The sequence below is a fragment of the Spea bombifrons genome, chromosome 12 (genome assembly GCF_027358695.1).
Source record: "Spea bombifrons isolate aSpeBom1 chromosome 12, aSpeBom1.2.pri, whole genome shotgun sequence".
Classification (NCBI taxonomy): domain Eukaryota; kingdom Metazoa; phylum Chordata; class Amphibia; order Anura; family Pelobatidae; genus Spea; species Spea bombifrons.
In genome coordinates, this window is record NC_071098.1 from 4,119,193 (window position 1) to 4,141,079 (window position 21,887).

At 39.9% G+C, this 21,887-nt stretch overlaps 3 protein-coding genes across 3 annotated transcripts; 2 read left to right on the forward strand and 1 right to left on the reverse strand.

Moving 5' to 3' along the window:
* The first annotated feature begins 3,719 nt into the window (after positions 1 to 3,719).
* On the forward strand, positions 3,720 to 4,661 carry LOC128470504 (olfactory receptor 6N2-like). The gene has a single exon (XM_053452398.1). The coding sequence runs from the start codon at positions 3,720 to 3,722 to the stop codon at positions 4,659 to 4,661; it is 942 nt and encodes a 313-aa protein (XP_053308373.1).
* A 2,911-nt stretch (positions 4,662 to 7,572) lies between these two features.
* Positions 7,573 to 8,632, forward strand: LOC128470505 (olfactory receptor 6N2-like). The gene has a single exon (XM_053452399.1). The coding sequence runs from the start codon at positions 7,573 to 7,575 to the stop codon at positions 8,503 to 8,505; it is 933 nt and encodes a 310-aa protein (XP_053308374.1). The 3' UTR covers positions 8,506 to 8,632.
* A 2,475-nt stretch (positions 8,633 to 11,107) lies between these two features.
* ZBTB40 (zinc finger and BTB domain containing 40) lies at positions 11,108 to 21,448 on the reverse strand. Its single transcript, XM_053452024.1, has 18 exons — positions 21,350 to 21,448; positions 19,565 to 20,603; positions 18,935 to 19,068; positions 18,049 to 18,256; positions 17,818 to 17,960; positions 17,421 to 17,613; positions 16,896 to 17,032; positions 16,334 to 16,532; positions 16,108 to 16,241; positions 15,639 to 15,807; positions 15,020 to 15,472; positions 14,579 to 14,785; positions 14,017 to 14,181; positions 13,649 to 13,863; positions 13,198 to 13,357; positions 12,849 to 12,935; positions 12,489 to 12,703; positions 11,108 to 11,607 (listed from the first exon to the last, which is right to left on the reverse strand). The coding sequence occupies exons 2-18, from the start codon at positions 20,541 to 20,543 to the stop codon at positions 11,389 to 11,391; spliced, it is 4,017 nt and encodes a 1,338-aa protein (XP_053307999.1). The 5' UTR covers positions 20,544 to 20,603; positions 21,350 to 21,448; the 3' UTR covers positions 11,108 to 11,388.
* Positions 21,449 to 21,887: the final 439 nt, after the last annotated feature.

Below are 21,887 nucleotides of genomic sequence, written 5' to 3' on the forward strand. Positions count from 1 at the left end.
AAAGGTTTCCAGGTGTGGTTGTACCGTCCAACCAATCTTGCTAACTATAAGAGCGTCGCCACTTTTGGTAGACGGGGTTGGCTATAGTTGGAAAACGGGTGCAGGGGTTGCCTTCATCTGGTTAAGTCATCCGTTATATCTTGGACTGGTTGAATTTCACTGATATGGATATTTTTAAACCCGAAACACCATATATTGTTTCATGTCCTATACATGTACCTTCAGAGAAAACGAGACTTTCCGTCTACATGATGGACTGATTGAGAGAAAAGCTATTACGGTCCGATGCCGGATCACGGCGGGTCCTCTCGTCTTGGGGTAACAGAGCCAGGATGGACGGCTGTAGAGATTGTGACGGCCAGGGCTCGAAGAGACTGTGACAGCCCAGACTTATGGTTTGGAGTTTGGAGATGTGTCTTTGATGACCCAAATGCCACTTCCCCCCCCCCATAAATGACCCTCTAATCAACCATCTTCACTTATTATCATCATATAACCCACGTCAACTACGATCGTCCGTTATTGTGCATTTAGTCAATCACATTCATACTTCCAAAACGAACATTAATGAATAACTAACATGGAAATACTTTGCATATGATGCAGGCAGTCTTGGTTTTAGGATTAAAAACCTTCTATAAATAATCCCAAGGTTATTTTTGCTTGGGGCTTCCTTTTCTCCATGTTGCGCCAACAAGAAACATTAATAACCTCGACAAAGCGTTTTCATCCCTAGACGCTCGGCCACCCAAGTGTCACCCGGCTAATTGGATGGTCCTAAAAGCCTTTGTCTCCATCGCAAAAAAAATAAGTAAAAAAATAACTCAGATATTATAATTATTATTTTTCGCTGATTAGACCAATGGAGGTTGGTGTGTCCCATGTGACGGTGGGGGTTGCTAACCTCACTGATATATATACCCGACTCCATAAAGACCCGGCGCATGTGGGACTCCAGATGTATTTCATATACGTTACGATCTGCATTAAATCTGATTCAAAAGATTGCCCTTAGCAAAGAAAAATATTCAAGACCCTCCATAAATTTTCAAGGTAAGTTTAGTTCAACGAACAAGATTGGTCTGGATGACCTGTGAGGGAATCCTGCCAAGTTCCTGCCGTTTTCTACCCGTCCTTTTTAAAATATTTTTTATTTAATTTTTTTAATAATTTTATTAGTTTTTTTGCAACATAAATTGAAAATATTTGTTTAATGCATTTTGACATAAATATTTAAATATTTGATTTTTTTTTTTAAATATCTACTTTATTAGATCATTATAAATTCTAATTAATTAAAACAGACTATTGCAGGTTATGTCAGCAATTTGAATGAATGAATATGGATGCAGGTGACTAAAATACTACCGAATTTTAACTTAGCTATAAAAAAAATTTACAAGAGCATTATAATGCATTTTGACTTAATAAAAGATTTCAATATTTGGATTTTTTTACTAAAATATTCACTTTATTAAGATCATTCTAAATCCTAATTCGTTAAAACAGACTATTTCAGGATACGTGAATGAACGAATATGGATACAGGTGACAAAAATATTATTTTCCATTAGGGAAAACGTAAAAATACTAAGGATTTTTGTTTAAAGTCGAAACACTGTAGTTATTTAGTGGAAATCAATATTTTCAAATACAACTTACAATTTTGCAAATGAACAGTAGATTTCCTTTACTGCCTGTAAATCAGTTGGTGTAAATTCCATGGGAAAAAAAAGATTTCTGTTTATTTTCAGTTAATTAATTAATAAATTAATATAAAATCAATATTTTCACCAAAGATAGAATAGGAAGGACAGAGCAGTTATTATAGATCCATGTCATATTTATGGAAATATAAAAAAAACTGCCTTTATAATAGAAATAAGAATGATGTATAGTTTAGAGGAATTGTAAAAAACAAAAAAAAAACAACAATTTGTAATAAAATTCCTAATAAATAAAATGAATATTTTAACTTCAGCCATTGAATTAATTAAAAAAATTGATAACGTTTATAATATAGATAAGAATTAGAAATACATTAAAAGAATTGTACAAAAGCAAACAATAATGTGTAATACAAATTAGAAATAAAATCAGTGTTTTTTTTTTCTTTCACTCTCCAGGCATGTAAAATCAATAATATTTAGTAAAATTTTGCAAAATCACTTAATACCGTACTGCACCGACCGTAATAGACAGACAGACCGATTAATATTAGTATTGCATACAGTAGCCCCGAGCAAAGCGAAATATAAAATTATTGTTACATTAAGATCATTTTTTTAACTAAACTTTAAAAAGTTTTCGTTTCGTTTTTCAAATTGAATAATCAAAATACCAATACAAATATGCAAATATATTAATAAAATAATTATAACAATTAAACAAAAATCATACAATGAAATACCAAGAAAAAAAGGCTCAGGCTCCTTTTTTCTGATTTGTTTATATTTGAGTTTAGAACATGAAATAATCAACCATATCGATGGTCTCACTTTATGGCTGTTAGGGTAGTGACCACCAGTTTGTTACGAACGTCAGCCAATGGACTGAGGCGTTGGGATAATGAACCTGTCGGCCATGGGTGTTTTAGCATTAAGGAAGGGTATTGTTTATAACATATATAATAACATATAACATAATACCGGTAATATTATGATATAATATATAATATATATATATATATATATAATATAATATATAATACAATATAACATAATACCGGTAATATTATAATATAATATATAATATATATATATGTATATAATATATAATACAATATAACATAATACCGGTAATATTATAATATAATATATAATATATATATAATATATAATATAATATAATACACGGTAACCACAGAGCTAATCTAACGGCCAATTACAAATTAGGTAATAGGTAATATTTTTCCGCAATAAAATATTTATAATATTTGGCCTCTTCAGTTTGACGAATACCAGCTTGTAATTTGTATTGGATTAATTAAGAACAAAGCAAGTAAACTTTTGCATAAATTGTTGGACCTTTTCCAGAGGATCAGGGTATTTTTGTGATAAATTCCAGTAAACCTGTTAGAGAATTCTGGCGGTGGGTGAGCTGGTCGTAGAGTCCGATGAGCTCTGTTAGGATGAGTGTGACCTGCTTAGGAGCCAAACTGGACTCATCTTTGGCACACCAGACCCCAAAACATAGAATCTGCCGGCAGATCGGCCCCATCCGGCCCCCGTCTAGTCGCCCGTTTCTCCTGCTATAAAGACTCAAACCTTAATCAGTCGTTGGTCTCGTCTTAGATTGAGGAGCCGTATGTCTATCCCATGCGTGTTATTACCATATCTGCTGGGAGACGTTACGTCTAATGTCGATGGAGTAGTCTGTGTTATTTCACTGTGCAAAATTAGAGTTTTGTAAACCAAATACAAGAACCAAAATACACAACTGAAATGTTCAGAAGTCCTGTCTAACCTCTGGTGTCCCAACTTTTGGATGAGCATGATGGAAGCTTTGGGAATTCAAGAACGCTTGATGGTCTCCTAAAGAAGTAAAACACGGCCAAAAAAGGGCAGATTTGACAAGCCAGTGTTTTTTTTTCTTCTGTCACAATGTATCTCGTTCACAGCATCTGTAAAAGATATATTTATGTGTTTTTTTTTGTTTATAAAAGTTGCAAAAAATAAAAAAATTTGATAATTTGACATAATTTCCTTACAGCTCAAAGCATGAACTCTCTGAATGTAACCGTGGTGACCGAGTTCATCCTTGTGGGCTTCCCGACTCTTTACAGGTATGGTCCGTACCTGTTTGCTTGCCTCCTTCTCGTCTACCTTCTCACCATACTCGGAAACGTCGTCGTATTTGTGACCATCCGGCTGGACTCGCAGCTTCACACTCCCATGTACTTCTTCATCAGTGTTTTGTCCTTTCTGGAGCTTTGGTATACGGCCGTCACCATCCCAAAGATGCTCATCAACCTACTGGCGCCAAGGAAAAGTATATCGTTTAAAGGTTGTCTTCTTCAGACCTACTTCTTCCACTCGCTTGGGGCAAGCGAGTGCTACTTACTCACAGTCATGGCTTACGACAGATACTTGGCAATCTGCCACCCTCTACGCTATTCCTCCATCATGACGGGTAGAGTCACCCTGCGGCTTGTGTCCTCCTGCTTCGCCATTGGGTTCTTTTGCCCCCTCTCCGAAGTGATTTTAATATCCAGGCTCCCGTTCTGTGGCAGTAATGAGATCCAGCATATATTCTGTGACTTCCCACCGCTTCTGAGTCTGGCTTGTACCGACACCTCGGTCAACGTCATCGTAGACTTCGCCATCAACAGCTTTATCATTTTGGTGACCTTCTCCTTTATTATGATCTCGTATATTAAGATTATCATCACGGTCATGAAAATCAACGGAACTAAATGGCGTTTGAAGGCCTTCTCCACATGCGTGTCTCATATCAGCGTGGTGCTCGTGTTCTTCACCTGTATCATTTTCATGTACGTGAGGCTCACCAAAAGTTATTCCTTGTACTATGACCGCGTCTTGGCAGTTATTTACTCGGTGCTCACTCCCATATTCAACCCCATCATTTACAGTCTACGGAACAAGGAGATAAGGGTGGCTTTTCAACGGAAACTATGTCACAAAAGCTCTTATTATCACTGAGAAACAGATAATGTAAATACAGAGCAAATCAAATGTATAATTAATAACACAACCTAGAATAATCCCTGGAATTAAGAATATATAAAAAGTATGTTAAAAAAATAAAGTTTACTAAGAAATGTTAAATTATTGTCAATTATTGTTAGATAAATATATATATATATATATATGGAATTTCATAAAATGATACTTTTTGAAGGACTTGGAGTTTTTATCTCTGCTAAAAAGAACCATTCTATACGTATTTCACGATATTATTGTAAAGGTTGGGTGGAAAACACTTTTGATTTACGGGGGGTTGTTGGAAGGGGCTTTATAAAAAATGTCAATGTGCCTTTTCTTTGCCCTGTTCATAACTGTTAATGAGATTAAGACATTAAGAATAAAAATTAATATTATTCACACCTTTTTGTTCATAAATAATCATTTTTGTGACTTTCCTAGAATAAAGGAGGGGAGGGGGAGGAAAGAGGGGCATCAGAGGAGGAAAGAGGGGCAACAGGGGAGGAAAGAGGGCATAAGGGGAGGAAAGAGGTGCATCAGAGGAGGAAAGAGGGCATCAGGGGAGGAAAGAGGGCATAAGGGAAGGAAAGAGGGGCAACAAAGGAGGAAAGAGGGGCAACAGAGGAGGAAAGAAGGCATAAAGGGATGAAAGAGGGGGCATCAGAGGAGGAAGGAAGGCATAAAGGGAGGAAAGAGGGGCATCAGAGGAGAAAAGAGGGGCAACAGGGGAGGAAAGAGGGCATAAGGGGAGGAAAGAAAAGCATCCGAGGAGTTAAGAGAGGCATCAAGGATTTGGGTCCCAATTTGACCAGGGACCCTTGGGAGGAATGCTTGGGGTATTTAGTAAGTAACAATATGAGAACGTTAACTTGGTTAAGATTAATTAACCAAAACCAGGTGGCATTCACACACATTCCAATTAACAGTTTGTAATCATTATTTTAACCCCCGAGGTCTGTGTTGTGTTGCCAGCTGCACACGTTGTGTCAATTACAATCTTTCCAGCCATTATCCTTTTCCATCGGGGGAACAAATTCCCGACTCGCTGGAAGGTATTTAAACCGTAGCTGACATCGGTGGTCTTAAAAGGGATGAAACGAGGAGGTAGGGATTTTTATTTCATAATCATCTCAATCTTTACACGAAAATTATAATATTAATAATAAAAATGACAACTTTTTTCTAATGTCTGTAATAGAATCACCGGACCAGCGGCTTTCTAAAATCCCTTTGATAAACCCACCGGTTCTAATGCAGTTCTGCAGACAGAATGAAATTATTGGAATTAAGGTTTTTTTTTATTAATTAGCACAAGTCTAACGATGGACTTTTTAATTAGTGACCGCTAGCGCTAAATGCTTTGTGTTAAACACAGAAAGCATGGAAAGCACGCTAAGGGTTAATGTCGCATTGCTTCGCATTGAGACAAGCACTTGTTGGGCTGAAATACACAATTATTATTATTTGTAAAAAAATATTAAGGGTTAAATCTTCAGCGCAATGAGCGGCGCGAGGTGGCAGATTCTGCATTAAATTACATTACATTTATTTATATAGCGCCAGCAGGTTCAGTAGCGATGCTGCAAACAGCGGGATGATTTAAAATCACACACAAGAACCGACTGGTACAAAAGGAGAAGAGGGCGCTGATCCCGGGAGCTTACAATCTATACGGTGGTTGAGGGGGAGGTGAGACAGTAGGAGAGGACGGGTGGATGGGGATGAGTTGATCGGTCCGGATGATCTGTAGAGGTTGTTGGTCATTCAGATGACGGCTGAGAGTGTTAGGAGGAAAGGTTGGAGGCTTCTCGAAAACGGTGGGATTTCAGGGAGGTTTTGAAAGTTCCGCGGGCGCGATTCTCATCAAATATGTATATTTTTTTAATTTCAATATGAAAACAAAGTTTGAATTGCTGAAGCTTCCCCCTAACGGCACAAATAACTCCCTGGGTGCTCTACAAACGGTCTTTTCTTTAGACAGACGGGGGTTTTGGGTGAGGATGATTTCGTTGGGTAGAAGTCAGCGGCTCGGAGCTCTCGGGGGGGGGGATGCTTTGTTTCCAGAATGCAGATGATTGATAAAAGGATTGATAAAAACTTATAGTTTAGAGTGATTGTTTGAAGCAGAGAATAGACACAGAACGGGAGAAAGAGAGGGTAAGAGCTCGGAAGTCAAGGTCCGGCACAACGGGGCGGCAGATGAAGGATCATGGGGTAGGAGATTAGTCTGCGGTGTTGGTCGGGATGGATCGGAGCGAAGAAAGGGGGCAGAGAGGGAGGTCGGTCAGCACCGAGTTGTTGCAATCATTGAGACGGGAGATCATATGGGGAGGAATTAGTATTTTACTGTCTCGTTAGAGGAAACAACAAACCCAAGAAGGCAGCGGGATTTAATGGGCGACTGAACGTGGGGGGTAAAGGAGAGAGCGGTGCCGAGTATGACATCGAGATGACCGAATTTGGGCTGTTGTGATATTTTTTTCCGCTTACTTTCTAAAGCAGACTCTGAAATTCCTGAAAAATGAAGCCTTTTGTAAAGATTCTACGTAGTGAATCCCATTGGCTCTAATAGCGGTCGTCATGGAAACCTCGACTTGTTATTATTTAAGGATACACTTAATCGAGTCACCTGCATTAAAGCAGGGATATCGGCCATAACACAGCGCCAGCAAAATAACTCATTAGGAGTCCTTTATAGGATCACAGCGGGGGTAGAATAGGAAGGAGTCAGTCCTGTGTGTCCCCGAGAATTAGCCCCTTGGGGCAAAAACCCTGAGACTCCGGGGCAATCCCTGAGAGTCTGTGATGGAGACGTCAGGACTTAAATTCCATATAAAAGGTAAAAGACCTCTCCAGACCTGTTGTGCCGCTGACTGCTACGCTATTCTGTTACAGGCCCTTAGGAGACATGGCGCCCGTGAACACCAGCAGAATCCATGACATCATCTTATTGGGATTTCCGTCGCTCCGACGCTTGAACACCGTACTGTTCGCGACGCTCCTTCTCATCTATGTATTTATTATAAGCGGCAATGCGCTGATCATCTTTGTGATCCGGAAGGAGTCCTGTCTTCACGCTCCTATGTACTCCTTCATCGGAGCCTTTTCTGCCCTGGAAATATGTTACACGGCCGTTACCATCCCCAAGATGCTGTCCAACCTCCTGGACGAAGAGACGAAGATTTCGTTGAACGGGTGCCTATTGCAGGCCTACTTCTTGCACTCCCTCGGGGCCGCCGAGTGTTACCTTCTCACGACGATGGCGTACGACCGCTACCTGGCCATCTGCAAGCCCTTGAGATACTCGGCCCTCATGACCACCAGAGTCTACGGGAAAATGGTGGCCGGCTGCTTCGTATCCGGATTCCTGAGTCCCGTGATTGAGACGGCGCTGATCTCCCGTCTACCTTTCTGCGGTCCCAACATCATCGAAAATCTATTTTGTGATTTTCCCCCGTTAATCGCGTTAGCCTGTACCGACACCACGCTCTATATTCTGGTGGAGTTCGTGGTCAGCTCCTTCATCATTCTTCTGAGTTCCTTCTTCGTCTTCCTGTCTTACTCAAGGATAATCCAAGTGATTTTTAGGATTCAGTCCAAGGAAGGACGTAAGAAAACATTTTCCACTTGCGGGGCTCATCTCATCGTGGTGATTCTTTTCTTTGGAAGCATCGCTTTTATGTACATACGAGTTACCAAGAGTTACTCTTTAGACTACGACAAGGCGGTGGGTCTCACGTACGCCGTCTTTACACCTTTGGCGAACCCCGTAATATATGGTTTAAGAAATACAGAAATTAAAAACTCAATTCGCAAACGCCTGCATCGGGACAAAATCTGAATATGAATTTTAAAATTATTTTAAAAAAAAAAAGTGTTAGTTCTAAAAATCAACATTAAAGCATTTTCGGAACATCCCATAATCACAGAACAACGAGAAAGAACACAGAAACGTCTTATGCATGAGAGCGCCGCGTAAACTCAAAGCTGAGTACAGACCGCAAAGTGCAGTTTTTATTATTAGGATCAGATTTTTTTTTTTTAATCTTTGAAAATATTTTGCTTTGTTTTTTCAGTTTTTGCCCCATAATGTTTTCAGGCAGCTGCATATCAGCCATTTGTATGATTTTCGCTCTGTTATCTGATCCCCGATCTACTAAACATCCCGACTCCTTATCATACTGCCTGTGGGACAGAATAGAATGACTTGGTATTAATCACCCAGTCAGATACTTGTTAATGAAAGACTCAGGAAGAACAGACTTCATTAGCATTGCCATAAAGCATCAGCTCAGTGTGGTGTTTGAGCAGGAAAATCTGGAACAAATAGAGAGAAAACCAGGTTTTTGTCACCAATTGGCATTACTTTATACAGCACTGGGGGCTATTATTACTTTATACAGCGCTGGGGGTTAAGAAGTATTGTTGGGGTCTCTGTATTTAAAGGAACCCTAAAATGAAAGAACCCTCAAGATTAACGTTCCCATAATTCATACAAAAGAAGGATTTTATTTCATATAAACGGTGCAGTTTAGTGACATTCTATTGATGATACATTTTATTAACACCGTGACCAAGTGGAAAGTGTGGAAGGGGGTCCCATCCTCATTTGTAATAATCTTATTGATTTGATCTGTTCTGCTATTGGTTATATGGTTCTCCCTTCCCTTTACCCGGATTGGTCAGTTTATGTCCCTCCCTGTTTATTGAATTAGGTTTTTGGAACTTCATCACGATATTGTTCTAAACTGTATATTTACTGTGCATTAAAAGGATGTTCTCTGGGGTAATCCCCTTCGCCAAGTCTCGGCTGGTTGTTGCGTGGGTTACACTGCCTGCAAAAAAATTTGGATGTAAAGTTTATACATCGATTTACCACATTCTCCCTTCTTTACTGGGAAATAAGAGTTTCAATCCATGAGGAAATTGCTCACCCCCCCCCAAACAAAATTGTTTGCCCAAAAACGATATTTGCACCAGAAGCTCCAGGCAGCGGGTTACTGTTCCTCATGGGCTGTCTTTTAATCTCCTAGTAGGAGGGAGTGCATTTAACCCCACCCATTTCCCCTCACTAACTAGTCACTGTTCAAACTGTTGGGAATTTAATGTCCTTCATTATAAAGCACTGTCAGGGTAAAAATATGGGAATTTTCAGCAACAAAGAATAAAAGTTGAACAAAATCACAGTCAGACGAACATGGGAAACGTGCTGTACAGTGGGAGGGGCTAAACCATTTTCAGGATAGACGCATTAGATATTGCTCACAGGCTGAAAGGGTTAATGGACATTTATTGTACATTCAACAGGGGGGAAAAAAGCCCCAAACATTATAAGTTTTCATATAAACTTTTAATAACTTAAATTACAATATTAGAAGAGCAACAACGCTGACCCCCTACAGGGTGTTAGGGCAGACGGACGCCAAGTTACAGGAGCGTTAGTATAAATATTTCCAGGTAGCATTTTTGCTTCTGTTTGTGTGTTTCCAAGTGTATTATTATTTATTTTTAATATTTTTGGTTTCTTGATTTCTGGATTCATGCATACCCCCTAATATAAGAGATATACTATATATCATGTGCATCACCCTGCTTGTCTTATCTAAAGCCACACATTTTCAAGATGAAATCACAAGGTCAATAAACTATTAGGAAGGAATATAAGTGGGTTCATAAGAATTTCTTTTTAATTAATTTACTTTAAATGTGGTAAGGTAGCAAACCTTTTTTTCTCTCTATAGAAAAATGGTTTCCAGCCAAAATGTAGTTAGATTTTAAAAAATGCATACATGTTTAATGTATGATTTCTTTTATAAATGACGGGACTCACTCACAATGTCTAATTTAAATAACTACATTATAAATTCAAAATCTAACGACCGCTAAAGACCTGGATTTTTAACCATGTATATATTTTTGCAGAGTTCTTCCACAGGAAGAAGCCATTTATATTATCTAATATATGAAAAAAATAAGTGACTTAACATTACATGTGTGAATTTTTAACTGAGGCTGCTAATGTAAGCGATACCAAGGTTACCTTCAAAATACATTTTCTATAGAACTTGAAATATCCTTCAACAAAACGATTTTGTTTCTGCATAGAAAACAAATTTGCATTACTGATTTTGCAACAGTACTAATTTTGTTTTTTTCCGACGTTTATCAGCGAATATCGTACTGGAATCTCCCCAAAAACAAATTACTGAAAGGGGAGCCCCCGTCTTTTCTTACACCTGTTATAAACGCGGTGTTAACTGTTACTGCAAATTCAGCCGTCGGTGGTATGAGGTTATCATGCTTCTAAATGCCATAATGGCTTGGATATCTGTAGAAATACATTTTATGTTAAAGGTAAAGTGTCACTTTATAAGCCATACTTTACAAATAGCTTATTTTCTAAAATTCTGCATGAAGAAAAAGAAAAAAAGGACAAAAAAGTACAAAAAAAGTAGTAGAATGTAATTCCAAGCCAGTAGTCAAAACATAGCATGTGATGCCAACATGAATTGGGAAAAACACATTGCCATCCTTAAGGCTGATTTAAAGGCTAGCGAGACTGTAAATAAATGAATGCAAATTCAGAGTCAGTTTGTAGAACGAGTGTCAAAAATAGAAATGGCGGTGTAAGTTCCAAATACTTGCAAGTGGTATAAAAGCTGCCCCAATTTACAACCTGAAAGAATTCCAATGGAAGGAAAAACTGAGTTTAAAGCGCACTGGTTTAGCTTTGAGTTCTTTGCGTTACGCCAGTAACTGTCGAGTCTCCACATATAAGAGTAACTGTGCCGTCCAACAAGTCTTCCATGCTGACGGCCACCAGCTCGGTAGTGGCTTGGTTGGTTTGGGAATCCGGTAAAGCAACGATCACCTGGGAACCGGCAAGGTGAGATTCATCCAAAGTAATTACCTGCTCTGTCGATGCTACCTGATCTTGAATCACCTTAGAGGACAGAACAAAAAAGGAAAGAACAGTTAAACTGGAGACTCAATAAATATTTATTCTAATGGATACTAACACATATTCAGGGTTTTGTTTCTTTAATTAGAAAATGCAGTTTTTCCTGCTGGAAAGACTCAAACCTTAAATCAGTCGTTGGTCTCGTCTTAGATTCAGGAGCCGTATGTCTATCCCATGCATGTTTAAATCTCCCTTACTGTAAAAGCCTCTTGTGCTGGGAGGCTGCTGTTACACAATATTCAGAATACAAAACACCTTGTGACCAAAAGCCAGTTACATCCCAAGAAAAGTGTCACTAGGAGCCAACATACAGAAAACATACAAACTAAGTTTAACAGCAGAGCTACTTAATCCGCCTGGTCTGCCCAGTTTCTTCCTGATGTCTTATTTGGCCCTTGGTCCTGGCTTGTGCCTAGCCCATTCAGCCTTATTTCCCTACACTGGTGGAAAGGGCTGATATCCATCACCCTGTCAATGTAAGATTAAACCTAAGCCCGCATAACCGTATAAATGCATTCATTACATCATTTTAAGAAACTCAAAACAAGTCGCACGTGCCCGTGCTCAACCTTCCATCCCCTGCTCTGTGTTGGTAAATGTATTTACATTCAGGAAAGAACTTGTGTCTGCGTGTAACCGGTTGCACCAAATGTGAAGACTGCGGCAGACCAGCCATCTTTATTTAGATGCAAAAAGGCTGTGAAGTAGTGAATTTGATTGTATGATTCCTATTCTGGCTCCTGTATAATGCAGCTGTAGATTTTATTGCTGCCCAGTGCACGGCTATTTTATGGTATATAATGTGCTTTGAATAAAAGTCATTTTAGGGAAATCAGAGAGAGAAATAGAAATAAAACCAATACCTGCACCACCTGAGCGTCGCTGGAGTGCGTTTCGGTGAGATGATCGGTTTCATAGTGCCTCTCCAGCTGGGACTGATTGGTGAAAAGCTCGCCACAAAGCTCGCAACCGAAAGTACTCTCGGTCTCGTTAAAGTGATCAGTGGAGACGTGATGCTGCAGGGCACCGGGGAACTGAAAACACTCGCTGCAGTAAAGACACTGGAATGGCTGGGAACCTAATAAAACAAAGCAAAATTATGCATTCTGGTGACTTTGGAGCGATCCACAAGAGCACGCGTGTAATCACACCCGCAATTACCGGACACACTGGAAACAGTCAGACACGGTAACATTCAGAGTAAAGGTCTGACCGGTACTTGCCTGAATGTTTACATTTTACATGCACTTTCAATGCGGCAGGCGTGGGGTATGTCAGCTTGCACTTGTCACATTCATACACTTTACCTTCTAAAAAAAAAAAAAAACACGTGAGCCGAGGATGCAAAATTTTTCAAAGCGACTTCATTTCTTTGCTTAAGAGAAAGGAGAAAAAAAAAAACCCCAGCTGCCCCATTTCTTGATTCACATTAATACATTTATTTAGTGAGAATAATAAAATGTAAGATTTGGTAATGGCAAGAAATCACGCCATGATACGTTTTATAAAACGGTCACTTGAAACGAGGTAAAATTACTTAATACTGAGATAATGTGCTATGTCCAGACTCACCGGCGTGCTCTATTTTTGCATGTTTCTGGAGGATGGCTGTGTTTGAGAAGTACTGCTCGCACATATTACACTGGACAGAAAACTTGGATGTTCGATGGTTCTGGGCAGCAAACAAATCAGGGTGGTGCGTGCGGTTGTGATACCACAAGCCGGACAATTGCTATGGAGAGGCAGGGGGATGCATGTTACTATAACTGAATATAATTCAATAACAGGCACACATTAGATTAGATCCAGTCACACTTCCTAGCACACTTCCTATGCGTGTACAGAAGGTATTATGGGATATATATTTACCTATGGCACAATAGGCTATTTTATCTCTATGTTGGTAGTTTACACAGGTACAAAAAGCTTAGTTTAAACAATGTGCACATAAAACATCTCACTCCCCCCCCCCCATCTCCTTTTGCACAGCGCCCTATGTTAATGACAAGGACAGGCACATTACCTGGTATGCCTTGTCGCATATTCCACAGTTGTAGGGTTTTCCTCCCACATGAGTGACAATGTGACGTTCCAGCAGGGAAGGAGCGCTGAAGATCTTTTCGCACGTAGGGCACGGATGGTATTCCTTGGAATGAACCACTTGGATATGTTGCCGGTTCTCTTCCAATGTTGGAAAACTCATTCTGCATTTCTGGCAGTCATACGGATCTTCGATATCTGTGGAGAGAAAAAAGCTTTACTGCTGTAACAGTGAATATTGTTTCATAACCCAATATGTCTGTCCATTTAGCAGTGATTTTAACCCCTACACACTAAAACACCTAAAAGGAAAAAAATCTGGGGGGGGGGTGTAGGAATAGTATCACTTACTGTGGAATGTCCGCAAGTGTATGGAAAGACCGTTCGCTTGGCTAAAACCTCTTCCACATTCTCGACACACGTATGGCTTGTCTCCCGTGTGTGTCCTTACATGCCGCGTCAGTTCAATCGATTGCGCAAAGACAGCATCACAATACTGACACACATACATCTTTCCTGAAAAAAAGTTAAAAAGAAGCTAAATTAGGCATTTCAACTTAAAGCACACATACAATGAAAATACTACCAAAGACCATGTCTTGCAGCTTAAAATGTTTTGTCCTAATCTTAGGTCATGGCTGCGTTATCTATGAAAGAGAGGAGGATCTTTCCAATAGATCAGGCTTCGCGAAATCTAATGTGTAGCGGGACAAAGCTTTACTTATTTTTACTGCAAAATTACTTCAGGGTCCGCAACAAAACAGAATTTAGGATTCATGTAACTTGTAACAGCGAGTGTTACTTATCAAGATAGCGTATAGTCCCCGAAGTCCCTTGAGGACAGATACGGACATCATTGCATTAAGAAGTGCGTATGAAATGGTAGGCACCAAAAGCGATCACAGGATTATACCTTCAGAATGTTTCTTCTTGGTGTGGTAGGAGAGGGCCGCTGCCTGGGTGAAGGTCATGTGACAATGCTTGCAGACAAATGGCCGCTCCCCGGTGTGAAGACGTTGATGGTTCTTCAGCGTAGAGTTGGCAGCAAACTTAGCCCCGCATTCATTGCAGGAGAACGGCTTCTCGTCGAAATGCTCTGTCCTTTTGTGATACTGTAAACCTGAAGACAGAAATTCATGGTGCCATCGATTAAGTGCATCAGGCTCCACAGAAGTCTTTATGCCTGGATGTGTTCAAAATGCTACTACTGCTATGACCAGAGATCTGCCATATCTGGTAATCATCACAGACAAGACCAAGATTTAATTTAATTACTCAGACAATCTTACAAATGGTCAGTGAATGGGTAGTTTCTGAGATATTAAAATCTAAAGAAATGCCGTGTTAACAGTACCTGAAGGATGAGCAAACTCTTTGCCGCAAATGTCACACGTAACCAGCAGTTTCCTCTTCCCTTTACTTGACCGAGATGCCGAGTAACCGTGGACTTCCTCACGGTGCCGGTCCAACTGTTTCCGGGATTTCAGCACCTCGTTGCAGTCTTTGCATTGTAAAGGGTTCTTCTTTGCCATTCGGCAGCGCTTCATGTGCACCTCCAGGCGGCAGCGGAACAGGAATATCTTGTCGCACAACTGGCAGATGAAGCTCTTTTTGGAAGCACGAGCAGATTCTTTATCTTGCGCCGATTCAGTTTGGTCCTTCTTGGACTCGGCCATCTCATTTTCCTCATCTTTTGCATCTTCGTCATTTCTCTCTTCAACCTCTTCAGCGACAACTAGTTGGCTATCATCAGTAACATTCCATTTACTAACAGTTTGCGTATTTTCTGTGGCTTTCATGAACAAACCTAATAAAAAGTGAATAAACTATCAGATAAAATGCAATGTGTAGAAATATACAATTAATGTGACTACATAGCTTTATGTACAAAAGGAAGCAAGATATAGTAGGTTCCAATTAACTCGATTTATAGCACTGAAGCTTTTATAATTTTAGGGATCCTCGAAACTCACCCAGCTCTTCTAGGTCTTTTATGATTGGTTGTAAATCCGGAACAGAGTCCTGGGCACTGAAGAGCAAATGACAGAATTTCATGACGGGGACATTCTGATGGAATGCAGAGCTTAGAACTAGCTTTGAATGCAACTCATTGTCTTCACTGTGTGCTGGGGGATTTAGCAGCTGAAGGAATAAGATCAAAGAAGAAGTTCAAATGACATAGATTTATCTAGATTCAGAATATCAAAATGCCCAGAGTAGGGAAACACAAAAAAAAATCCAAGATCCTTTCAAAAACATACTTTACATATATTAGAAAAGACCAATATGGTAGGACCTTTTGTCGTTAAAATATTAAGATAAGTATTTTGGAAGGTTTTAAAAAATCAGGTGCAAATTCTGTCAAATTAATTAAAATTTGCATAAATTATATCTGTGCACAACATATTTGTACTATACAATCCACAAAGGACGGTTGGTTACCTCTTTCACCAAATCCGACAGAGCCGTGTCTTCTGAGGGTAAAGACCCGAGAATATCATTCTGACCGACTGCTTGAACTATCAGGTCACAATGGCGCACTAATATTTCGGCTGCTTCATTTTCTCGGTTGGTTACTGCCAAAAGTAACAACATAACAAATAAATTACCTCCTACAATAGGAACCACAAGATAAATCAGAGTCTGCAGTGTCTGAATTTATGGTTACTTGTGTAAAAGAAGGCTTCGGCACCAGGCTCCTTACGAATCTCTTCAATGAGCGACTTCAGAGATAGATTGGTCTCTTGCATCGCTAATAGCAGCTGCCAGACAGCCATCGCGGTCATTGTCTGTTCTTCCAAAACCAATGACATCAAAGTGCTAAAAATCTGAGTATTCGAATTTTTCTTCACGATATCTTCCATTACCTGGAAATTGATAAAAGATTTTTTTGTTGAAATGGGATTCATGTGAATTGTCACAAATGAAGCTAAACAAATCACAACGATGCCATGAACAAAAGATATAAAAGAAAATCCTCGTTCCATAAAATAAAGAAAAAAAACAACTGGAGGCAAGAATTAAGAAAAATTAAAACACTCACATAAGTGATTCATTGAAATACATCAGGTAACACTTATTGATTTGTCTCCTCTTGTCCAGTCCCTTAGCCCATGGCATTAAAGATGAGCCATAAAGGTTTCATCTATTGTTATTTTCAGCCTCATATCATGGTTCTATGCCTGGAACCCCAATATATTAAATAGCTTTTAAATAGGCATCACACTTACCTCTCTTTCATAACTAGTTAAATTAGTAGCTGAAGATATCCCGCTGAGCACGATTTCTGAATTTGTTACCACTTCACAAAAATTTTCCTGGTACTGCCTCAACAATTCAAGTCCGTAGTCAGCTGTACTCAACATAGCTGTATGGGGTTACGACAATAAAAATTATTTGATTTCCAGAATGTGTTATTTATAATATTTATTATAGCAAATGAGAGTCACATAATTCAAAAAAGTGTGGATTGCTTTATTAAATAAGAAGTCCCAAATATTCAAAAAATACTATGATTTTGACGTATGCCCCTATGAACTCTTGTTGCCACCGAGTTTAAGAGCGAGCCAACAGGCCTGGTTTTATTTTATTATCAAACATTCGGCCAATAGGCACTTTCAGGGCCTGCCTTCAATTAGTTTTGGGATCAGTTTTAGCATAAAACGTTCCAAAATACATGGATTCAGATGTACGGGTCAACAACCCTTTAAAAGGACAGTGGTACATGGACCACATTAAGTAAAATATTCTGATACCTTTGGAGAAGGATTTCTTGCTCAGTGGTTCCAATAATTCGAGTAATGTATGCAGGTCTGGAAAAGCCTCTCTCACTGCTAGTAAAAGCTTCACCAGACTATCAGGACTCAGTGTTTTAGTTTCAGATGCTTTCCTCACAAGTCTGTCCATAGCTTCTTTATGTGATCTACCTTCACAGCAATCAAGAATCACCTAACAGGAAAAAACAAGATCATATAGAATTAAAAAAAAGGGACAGTCCTCCGTAACCGGCGAGGTATATTTTAAACATTCATACGTTTAATAGTTTTAACACATTTCATATTAAAGAGATAAAATCATCACAAGAAGATGAAGAATATGAGGAGAACCATGTTAAAAAAAAAAAAAAAAAAAATAAAACAAGCACAGAAGTACCTGCTTCTCAATGTTAGTGAGAAATCCTTCTTCAGCTGTGTCCAGACACTCGATAATCGGACTGACCTCAGTAATACACTGGATCAGCTCCTCTTTGTGTTCCAATAAGAGATCAAACAACGTCTTATCTTTTGCTGGCGATTCTATGAAAGGAAGAGAAGATTATTTAACAACATGAGTGAGAAAAGTTTAAAAGTAAAACATTCTTTTGCCGTTGGTCGGTTAATTTACCTGCATCCAACGAATCCTCCTCCTGAAGTTGGATTTCCTTGGGGTCCTTCTCTCGTAAAGCCTCATCAACGTAAGGATGTGTGTCCCTGCACAGTTTGAGGAGAGCCAGAACCGTATCTACAATGATACTCTGTCCATCTCTAACCTTTTCTAGAAGCTTTGCAAAAGTAGACCTCCCTTCTTCCGCCTGGCAGCACTCCATCACTACCTGCACACCAGCAGAGTACATGATTAGTTAGAAAATCCCCATCATCTGTGCCCTGAAACTAAAAATAGGCTTTTACAGCATTTGTTTATTAATAAATCACCAGAATAACTCATTTGTTGACTAATTTCTGGTCTTTGCCAGAACAGAATTGTTTAAAAGGGACACTATTTCAATGCTTCCTCCTGGTAAAAATCAAAGATTTTTATTACATCTTATATTATTGATAATATTGAGCCCTGCTACTAGGGAGAACGCAGAGGCAAAGTAAAGCACTGCCATTTAACTAAAACGAAGGAAAAGGTATCGCTCATATTAGTTTGACCCAACATTGATTACTGCATCTGAATCCTACTGTCAGCCCATGCTGGACCCTGTACTGTTTTTGTAGACCCCCCTTTGTGTACAGTGCAGGCCCCCTATTAAACTATACAATTGCAGCATGGGATAAACAATTCTAAACATAAAACATGACTGATCTAATGATCCCTAGTAACTAAACAGTTTTAGAGAAAAATAAACACCTGCTTTCAAACAGAAAACAGGTTAACTAAATGCAAAAAATCATAAAACACAGTTATAAGTTGTGTTATTTTTTAAAAACACAGCAGAGTTTTGGTTTCCCGTAGTAACTACCTTATAATGAAAGGCCATCTTATTAGTCTCCTCTGCGTCACTCACCTGCTTTTCCTTTTCTTCGATATGCTGACATTTTTTCAGGTTCTCCAACACACTTTGTGGGTCTGAAAGAGCCTCACTGAAGATGCTTTCATAACGGATAAGAAAATCCAACTCACCAGAACCCTTTTCGTTCTCTAAAACAAAAATGAAACTAAAGTGAATAACCAAAATTTAGACAAGCGAACGTAACTCAAAAGGATAAGCAAAATTTACTTTAAAAACGGCACTTGAGGGCTTGGAAAACATGTAAATTCTAAATAAATAGAACAGGTCACACACTAAACGTTATCTTGTATTTCTTGAGAAAAGGGATACTCCAGCCATCACATGCAGTTTAACGCATATAACAGCTGCGTGGTACCTTTTAATTTTTGCAAGGGACCCCATGCAACCGCAAGCAGGGTTCTGCAGAATCTCTCCATATGCATTTACCCCTTTGCCCGAGCGCCCATTGATTTAAGCATCCAGCTAGCGTGAAGAACAGGCAGACGCTTGGCTTTTTTGAAAATGCGTCTTAACATGCTCACGGAGTTAGTGTTGCTCCCAGAGTCCTTTAATGTGCATTTTTTCTTTACCTGAGCTGTAAGGGACAGTAAATGGTCACATTGGTATTGCAAATGTTTCATTTACCTGTGTCATTAAGTCTTCTTTTCTTCATTGCTGGCCCAGAATCCTCCTCTAAACTATCAACCTGTGCGGAGGACACTGGCGGGGAATCACAAGAACGCTCTGATCTTGTAGCAGAATCCTCGTGGATTTCTTGCTCTGTTTGCTTTTGGCCGTCAGTAGGCGTACGCGGCGAACCGTCAGCCTCCAGAACACCTGCTACCGTATCAGACTTCTCCAAGACAGAGGCGGCGTCCAATTCTGCAGCGCCGTTCACATTATCGCCTGTAGGATATTCAACCAAGTTTTCAGAAGCCTTTGAAACCACGGCTTGGTCGGTATCCATTGATTGAACGGTCTCCGTGGAAAGTGCAGAATCCGTTACGTTTGGAGACTGTGAAGTCCCATCTGCCTCTGGTTCTCCTGGAGGGGGATCCATTTCTGTGCATTTATCAGCCTCTGGTGCTTTCGCTGAAACCATAGGCAGTCCAACCATATTAACGGATGCTGCAATTTTATCTACGGGGGGAGTTTCATTCGCTATGTTATTTATTGTATTCCCAGAGTCTTGTTTCGGAAGGATTTCCGGTCTGGTGACAGGTTTCGGCTGACTTACAACATCCTTCAACTTCTGATTCTGCGCCGAGTGGCTCATAATTTCCGTCAAAAGATTTTTACAGCTCACCGCCACATCAAACATTTGCAAGCTGTCGGCGACGGAGATGACTTTTGTAAGGTTGTGTTTCCCGGGGGGTAGTTTCCCTGAGTACATCATTTCCAAAAGCAAGGAAAATTCCTCTGGAGTGACGACAGATGCATCGATGGAGATGGTGTCGGTACTTTCCAACAAGGACTTAAACAGCAGACTGGCGGCAGCCAGGACAAGTTTGTGAGCGCGGAAATGTAACGTACCGATATATATCGTGCAATCGCTGAACTGCTGCTCTTTGCACAACGTGTGCAGCTGCTGTAAGAGCTGTTTGCTGTAGTTGGGCAGATCCATTGCTTAAAGTTCACAATGTATCTTGAATAAGGCTTTTTCCAATATTCCACATGAAAGCAGCTGCAAGAAAAACAGAAATATGGTTTTCATTAGATCTCAGCAAATACAGCTTCCATTTTATAGAGAAGGGGTAGGAAGATGACATGGGAACAATGCAAGAAATACAATCGGTTTGAGAAAAGCACGTGCAGATAATAGAATATTTTTACTGTTATTAGCGAGTTGGATCCTCCAATGATAGGGGTCCGGTCTGCAGAGAGCCGGGGGGCGGTTCGGCTCCGATGCACTACAGTCTGTCTGCCAAATGACCTCCAGTTCGCTATGGTGAATTATACACGATCAGCTCTATTCTTATCGCCAGAGAAACCTGCCCCGGGTGCCTCTTTAATTTATCATTATTGATTTATATAGCGCCGTCATATCCCGTGGCGCTGATTTCAGCTTAGACTCAATAAACCCCAGAGGTTTCAAAACTCAAATGCTTATGCACATCAGAACCTCATTAACCAGACCACTAATTATTAATTGCAATAATTAAATCTACAATAATTGCCAATTCCTGGTCATAACCTGTGCAGCCAGTAACCAGGGACCGACCATCCTGTATCCACGTCAGAGGGCACTCAGGCCTGTGACAGCTCCCAGCACCGGTCAAAACCAAAGCCTGACACCGGAAAACCCTAGCCCAATTAACCCTCACCCGACTGAGGCCCGTAATGCAGCCCTACAGCCGTGTAAGGAAGAAATTACACATCGGAGAAAATAATTGGGCCTGCTAACGCCAGACCCCCGCTCCGGAAACTCACCCGCTCACCAAATACGTTGTCTCTCCGGCTCCGGTACCGTTTATCGCTCCAGATTCGCATGAATCCCAGGCCCAAAGCCTTCCCTTCGACCTCAACAGCCGTCAGACGTACGTACAACATTGGTTACGCACGGCGCGCATGCGCATCCGCAACAGGAACGCGGTGAGTTGTTTGTGTGAGGAATGGTATCAATAAAGCTACAATAAAAAAAAAGGCTCAAACCTGCTGTTGTGTGGTAAAATGAGGTCTCTGCAGTCAGAGGAATGCGCAGTAAAGAACAAACCGCAGAGATCGTGGGAATTAATACGGAAATAACATAAATAAATTGAATGAAACAACAAAACAGTAAAATTTAATTAATTAAATCCCAAACCAATAATAATTACAGTGCAAAAAAAATAAAAAAATTACATGCAAATCAACTAAAATAAATGAAGGCCAGAAAATGAAAGCCAGAAGCCAGACAGTAAACCAGAAAACTGATCTCTGCTACAAGAGTAATGTTAACAGGGTCTCGTTGGAGTTGAGCTGAGGTCCC

What these genes read in the sequence shown, in the direction of transcription:
- ZBTB40 (XM_053452024.1), bottom strand. Translation starts at nt 20,543, where the DNA reads ATGGATCTGCCCAACTACAGCAAACAGCTCTTACAGCAGCTGCACACG. An exon ending in AAGAAGACTTAATGACACAG is followed by an intron (nt 19,069 to 19,564) that starts GTAAATGAAACA and finishes TTTTTGTTTTAG; the next exon opens with AGAACGAAAAGGGTTCTGGT. An exon ending in TATGCGACAAGGCATACCAG is followed by an intron (nt 13,358 to 13,648) that starts GTAATGTGCCTG and finishes GCCTCTCCATAG; the next exon opens with CAATTGTCCGGCTTGTGGTA.
- LOC128470504 (XM_053452398.1), top strand. Translation starts at nt 3,720, where the DNA reads ATGAACTCTCTGAATGTAACCGTGGTGACCGAGTTCATCCTTGTGGGC.
- LOC128470505 (XM_053452399.1), top strand. Translation starts at nt 7,573, where the DNA reads ATGGCGCCCGTGAACACCAGCAGAATCCATGACATCATCTTATTGGGA.